General features: G+C 43.2%; 1 protein-coding gene across 1 annotated transcript; it reads left to right on the forward strand.

Annotated features, from left to right (window-relative positions):
* Positions 1–2963: 2963 nt before the first annotated feature.
* Positions 2964–4157, forward strand: LOC139337060 (putative nuclease HARBI1; the record flags this gene model as incomplete). Its single annotated transcript, XM_070971380.1, has 4 exons — positions 2964–3402; positions 3502–3614; positions 3694–3805; positions 3889–4157. Coding segments are annotated over exons 1-4 (933 nt in total), but the record flags the coding sequence as incomplete, so codon positions are not given.
* Positions 4158–7194: the final 3037 nt, after the last annotated feature.

Below are 7194 nucleotides of genomic sequence, written 5' to 3' on the forward strand. Positions count from 1 at the left end.
TGGAGGAAGGTTCTGATGTCCTGACAGCACACAGACAGACTGCGCCTCTTCCTCCCTCCCTCCCTCACAGCTCTCAGAGCATGTTGCCGGTATTATGCTGCAGACCTCTTCTCTCCTCCTCGTTCCAGATATGGCTGAGGAGCAAGCGGGTTGCCATGGCAACTACTTCACAGGAGCGATGGGGGCTGGGATTAGGGAGGGAAGGGGCTTTGTGGGTAATGGAAACAGATCTCCACAGTGCTGCAGAATGCACAGCCACACACACAAAACACAGGCGTCTCAGATAAAATGGTGGTTGCATGGTGACAGTTTAGTGAGACAAAAATGTTGATTAAATGATGATGAAGATGCCTGAGCCCACAGTGTTTAGCACAATGTGTGTAGATAGTATGCTGAGATGCCAGTGGGTGACCAATCAGTGACCTTGAAACAGTACAGATGTTTTACAAAGTGCTGTGTCATGCAATAGTGTTTCCATCCCCTCCCTGCACTCACACACTTCCATCACAGCTCCGCTGACAGCCTTCTCCAAAACTCATTTGATCCCAAAATTATTTCCATCCAGTTCTGCCATTTTCACCTCAACTGTATGCTTACAGTAACTGGCTGCAGCTCTGCTTCAAAGGATTAGTTGTACAGCTCGTCAAGCTGTGTTTGAGCTTCATGAGGGGAGATGAGGGGACATTGTGGCCCGTTGCTGAAAGAAACTGGTCTCTTTAGGAAGAAAGATTTATAAAAATGAAGAATACTTTCAACACTAAAGTACACTGTTGTAGATAGTGGAGCTTTATTCATTCGTGAATAAATAATCATGTAAACTTTTAACCCAAGCAAGAAATACGCTGATACATCAGAATGGAATTTTCTTGTACTGTACCTTGAACTTATCATACTTACCTACTGATTTGTTGTATGACACTTGTGTGCATTCACATAACCCTGGAGAAATATTTATTTTTAAAAGAACTTGCATTCATGTGGACAGAGGATTACATACCAGTGATTGTGGCGCTGTCGGAGAGCTCCCTCTGCTGGCTTGGTGATATAACTGCAGCTTCACAAAGAAGGAAAACCCATCCATCCATTATCTATACCGCCTATCCCTTTCGGGGTTGCGGGGGGCTGGAGCCTATCCCAGCTACAATGGGCGAGAGGCGGGGTACACCCTGAACCAGTCGATTGCATGGCCACATGCAAGGACAAACAAACATTCACACTCACACCTACGGACAATTTAGAGTCATCAATTAACCTAGTGAGCATGTTTTTGGTCTGTGGGAGGAAGCCGGAGTACCCGGAGAGAACCCACGCATGCACGGGAAGAACATGCAAACTTCACACAGAAAGGCCCCGCCTGACCCGGGGATCAAACCGGCAATCTTGTTGCTGTGAGGCACGCGCACTACCTGCTGCGCCACCGTGCAGCCCCAAGAAGGAAAACCTTTACCGTATTTTGTGTAATAGACTGTGTTAATAAATATGATATAACAGGCATAATTAATACTTGTTGCGTCCAGCTGACTCCAAATGGCTGCTTCAGCTCTCATCTGCTGGAGTAATATCTGACCTCTGATCTTCTGTGTTTCAGGTCATTTGTGGTAATTCTCATGAGTCACATCTTAATTCAGGAATATCCATCATGTGAGCACAATATAAACTGCAATAATAATATTATTAAAACTTGATTTAGACACAGGCCTCCCTATAAGACTGATGAAGGGGTGAGGGATGAGCTCCTGGTCCATGGTGTACGGTGAGGGATTTGCTGTAATGCTCGTTTGTTATGAGTCCTGTGAAGACAGAGTCAAAGTGGAAATGAATGAATCAGGTGAGCTTAAATACTTGTGCTGAAGTGGGACGTGTTCGGGACGTGATCTTTGTTCCCGAGCTTGGCACAATCAAAAGTAGATAGTCATCAGTGGATCAACACGATAAAAAGCAAACTGTCTGAGGCATTTCTACTTTGTCTCTTTCTTTTAAACACAGCAAGCAGCTAAAACAAAATACTTCATTAGCTGATACACTAATGCCGTGTACGTTACATTTCTGTCTAGATTTGATGGACGGTGCATTAGCCAAATGTAAAGTTAACATGAGATTCATGGCGAATCAATGACTGGCTCATGCCTTATATTGGATCTGTTGGGTTGTTGTTGTTGTTGTTGTTGTTGTTGTTGTTGTTGTTGTTGTTGTTGTTGTTGTTAGGGATTTAGCCAATCACAGCGTAGGGGGTGGGCTGTCGTTGAAGGAGCGCGAACAGTTAAAGACACACCGCAACGAGAAAATGCCGAATGTGGAATAGGGCCTGTACATGACTAACGTTATGGAAACTGTAAGCTGTTTTAGTTAATACTAAGTCCGTGGAATTATTTTCTTCTGCGGGTGTAAATTTTATTCAAACATTTTTGATTGCAAAATCTCTTCCACTCTAGTCAAAGCTAACTTGTAAATTGCTGATGTTGAGTCTTGGTAGCTGGATAACTTTGTGTAACATTAGAAAGATGAAGCGTCCTAGTTTTGGCAGCTGTAAATGGCGTCCCTGTGTTTACACACATTGAGCAATCCATTTGACCAGGGGCCCGTTTCACAAAGCAGGTTTTGTGAAAACTCTGAGTTTGTTAAGCCTGAAATGAAGGAAACTCGGAGTTTTCCGTTTCACAAAGGGAGGTAACTCAAACCAGAGGAGGAGGGGTAACTCTAGCCTGTTTCACAGAGAGAGGTAACTTAAACTCTCGGTCAGTTACCATGGTAACAGACTCTATGAACCTAACCTGGTCGGGACCAGGTTTTTCTCAATGAACCTCGAGTTTCTCTCTGTCTCCGCCCCCTGTCAGCCACACGTTTTTTGATTTCCTCATTCATTCAGGCAGCAGGCGAGTTTTGGTATAACGTAGTTCTGCCGTCTGTTATTTAAAAAAAAAAAATCAGCCAGTCGGCGTATATGAGAAGTCCACTTTTCCACTATGGCATGTCCTTTTGACAACGATCCCGTGGATGAAGGTGCAGCATTACTGCGCAGGGAATTAAATATTCGTCGGGAGATGGTTATCAGACCACGCATAGATGTTCTGGCATTTCCAGACAATTATCTTTTTGAACGGTACCGTTTCACGTCGCAGTCCATCACCTACATCCACAACCTAATCCGTCCTTATATCTGCAACATTACCAGCCGTAGTCATGCTCTCACATCCCAGCAGATATTGTGTGTTGCGCTGCGTTTCTTTGCAAATGGGAGTTTTTTGTATAACATCGGAGATGCAGAGCACTTAAGCAAGGCAACTGTATGCAGGGCGGTCAGAAAAGTTTGCCTCGCCTTGAAACGGCTATTACCCATCTTCGTGGTTTTCCCTGGACATAAACCTGTCAGAGTCATCAAGGAGGAGTTCCACAGGATTGCAGGTGAATGATGCAGAGATCCAAATGAATTTTAAATTATATTCCATTAATGACATTGTGCTGCAATCTCAGAATGGGATTAGTAATTTTAATTTCTTTTAGGATTCCCCAGTGTGATTGGCTGCATAGATGGCACACACATCCCCATCACAGCTCCCTCACATAATGAAGCAGATTATGTGAATAGGAAGTCCATCCACAGCATAAATGTGCAGGTACATGTAGATTGACTACTGTTTCAAATGTTAAAGACTGCATCATAATTCAACATCTGTCATTCTCTGCACTGTCAAGATCGTATGTGATGCTGCATACTTAATTTCCAATGTGGAGGCCAAGTGGCCTGGGTCTGTTCATGACTCAAGGATTTATCGCGAGTCTAACCTGAGCAACAGACTGCAACGTGGTAAGCAGCCTAAAGATTTGCACAATATAATTCACCTGTCTCCCTCCTTAAATATACTCTGATGTGTCCCCTACACATTACAGGAGAGTTTGATGGCCTTCTGCTGGGTGACAGAGGTTACCCATGCCAACCCAGGCTGCTGACTCCTTACCCTGACCCTGAACCAGGCCCCCAACAGAACTTCAACCGGGCTCACTGCAGGACAAGAGCCCGGGTGGAGATGACCATAGGCCTGCTGAAAGCCCGTTTCCAGTGCCTACGTCACCTCAGGGTGACCCCTGAGAGGGCCTGTGATATCATTGTGGCATGTGTTGTTCTTCATAATATTGCCACTATTAGAGGAGAGCGACACCCTGCCCTACAAATTGAAGACCCTGATGATGACCCCATCCACCTGCCAGCTATGCAGGACGGCAGAGCAGTCAGAGACACCATATGCCATAGTCACTTCAGAGATTGAGTCACCACCACCACCACCACCACCACCACAGCAGTCAAATAAAGACACAATACACACTTCATTTGGTCTTCTTTATTTCCTACAAATAAAAGAGCTAGATTAGTTAATGTTCCAATAGTTAACATAATTAACATAATTCACCTGTGACCATGCACCCACCTCTAATTTGTGTTCCAGTATTTCAATTTCTAAATCTGCCTTCCTAATCTGGCGGTCCAAGTATTGCATTTCTTTGTTGGTTTTTTGGATTTTTTTCAGCAGGTGAATTTTATAAATCTCTTTTACTGGTAACTGGGAATACATAAGGAGGACATTAAATTATACAGTTGCACATGAATTCCACGGAATGAACCTCTGGTGTTTACTGAACATCCATCTCACTGTGTCAATCTGTGCTGTGGAAGTTGAGGGACTCTCCTGCTGCTGCCGAGCCATGCCCTGTTAAAGAGGATGAGAATGTGTTAATACTTCAGTGTAGGCTAAATGTCACACTCTATATTGTTGTTGAATGTTAAGAAATGTAAATGGGAAGAGAACTATCAGTAACATATCAAGATGTTACCTCTATAGGCCTTTCTGGATCCCCCTCTGTAAAGGCAGCAGACACAGTTTCTTCATGCTCTTCATCCTAGATGAGTGATATGTTTCAGTATACTTAAACTACCATTTGGCAAAATCTTTGGAGTATTGCCTACTTACAGTCACAAGGTCTGTTGTGGCATGAGGGGGCTCCACCAGGCAGATAGCACCATCAGAATCTGTTGGGACAAAAAAAAAAAAAAAAGACATGAGAGGGAAATAAATATTTTTATGAATAGGCTTAAAAGAGATATAGGCCTAGGCATATTACATTTTATAAAGGCACTCGTGTCTTGGGGGGTGAGCTCTGAAGATGAGCTCCCTCCAGGAATTCCCTCAGCCACTGGCCTTCCTAAATTGTGGCTTAGGGCCAGCTCCTCTGCCTCCGTTAGAGGTGGCGGTGCTGGGCCACCACCCGTTTTGCGGGCATCTGCCTTCTTTCTGTTGGCTGAGCAGAGGTCTGTGTTAGTTTAAATAGGCTTAATTATTTAACAGAATATGATATAGATGAGAAGACGTTTATGTGTGTGAAAACAGCATTATGTTGGGGATAAAACAACAGCCACTTAATATTTACTTTACAATGTAAAACATGATCAAAATGAGGTACCCCTATTTAATTATGCCGGGGTCTTATCTGATTGAACAATGTTTTTATATTTCATCTTAAGCTGCTGCCAAGTGCGCTTCTCCCCCGCAGGATTGCACCTGCATGAAATAAATTAATGAGCTACCATTCAAGCAGTTTTCCCCTGTAATATTATTGCGATTGCAAAGGACTACATTTAAACTTACGCATTGACCCGAGCAGCAATGTTTTCCCACGCCGTCTCTCTCTCTCTTTTGTGGCTGCAGCGGTGTTGCACTTTTTTCTAAAAACGTGTTGAAACTCGCTGTATGAGCGCATTAAGATTTCTAGCTCCAAAGAGGTAAAAAACGCAGCCCTCCTCTTCCCCGTTGCCATGGTGACTCGTCGAATCGGGGCTCCATTGATGTTGGCTTTTTATAGTCGTGGTGCACGCGCTTAACTCTGAGTTGACTTACTCTGAGTTGATTGAACTAACCCAAATCACCTGTTCTGCAACTGGAAACTCTGAGTTTCCTATCTCAGGCTAGATCAACTCGAGGTTCAGGATTAGACTCGGAGTTTGTTGAACCTCCTTTGTGAAACGGGCCCCAGGTGTCATTCGAGGGCAGTACATCACAATAACACACTTCAAATTTCAAGGATAAAACAAACAGTGCGCAGCTTCAGCTCAGACAAAATGATAAGTCCATCTGTGACTTCTTGTTCTCCAGTTAATCTAGCACATTTTAACCTTCTAGATCATACAAGGCTGACAGAAACTGTATAACAGTTAAAATCCACAACATGCTGCCTTGATACTCTGCCAACAAACTTTTTTAAAAATGTTTTCATTGTATAGCTCCAGATGTGTTGCAGATAATAAATAATTCTCTTCAGTCCGGTCAGTTTCCCCAGGCCTTGAAAACTGCAGAAATAAAACCTCTCCTGAAAAAGACTAATCTGGATGCTTCAGTAATAAGTAACTACAGGCCAATATCAAATCTTCCCTCTCTGGGAAAAATTATTGAAAGGGTTGTTTTTCAACAAATGTGTGCTTTCCTGATGCAGAACAATCTTTTTAATGCATTTCTGGATTTCGTCCACACCACAGCTCTGAGACTGTACTTATAACATTTTTAAATGATATACATCTGAATAATGATGCTTCCAAAACCTCAGTCTTAGTATTATTAGATCTCAGTGCTGCCTTTGATACGGTTGATCATGACATACTTCTTGACAGACTGGAAAAGTGGGTGGGACTTACTGGGACTGTACTACACTGGTTCAAATCCTATTTACAAGATAGAGTGTTACGAGGTGTAATCAAGGCCAGAACCCAAAATTGCAGAGTCACAAACCTGGACTTTATTAGAAAACAAAGTACAACTAAAAGCACCACGAGGGGAAAAACTCAAAGTCTACAAACAAACAAAAAATACTCCAAATGGGAGAGACAAGACTTACAGATGCTTGTAACAGAAAACACGCCCAAAAACAAAACTGGCGGAGGAATAATTTCTATGGAAAACCCAAAGTAATCAAAAAAACAGAAAAACTCCAAAAAGGGAGAGACAAGACTTATGTAAGCTTGAAACTGAAAACATGCCCTTAGCAAAACTGGCGGATAGCACAAATATCTTCTAATACACACTAGAGAAAGGCTCGAGGACGAGAGACACGGGTGAACATGGCTGGACTGAGGAATAGCCTGGCACAGGAATCAGTGTGAGCGGAGCATAAGAAGCCGGCTAATTGCCGATTAGCAGCAGGTGCGTCTCG

The sequence above is a fragment of the Chaetodon trifascialis genome, chromosome 10, assembly GCF_039877785.1.
Source record: "Chaetodon trifascialis isolate fChaTrf1 chromosome 10, fChaTrf1.hap1, whole genome shotgun sequence".
NCBI lineage: Eukaryota > Metazoa > Chordata > Actinopteri > Chaetodontiformes > Chaetodontidae > Chaetodon > Chaetodon trifascialis.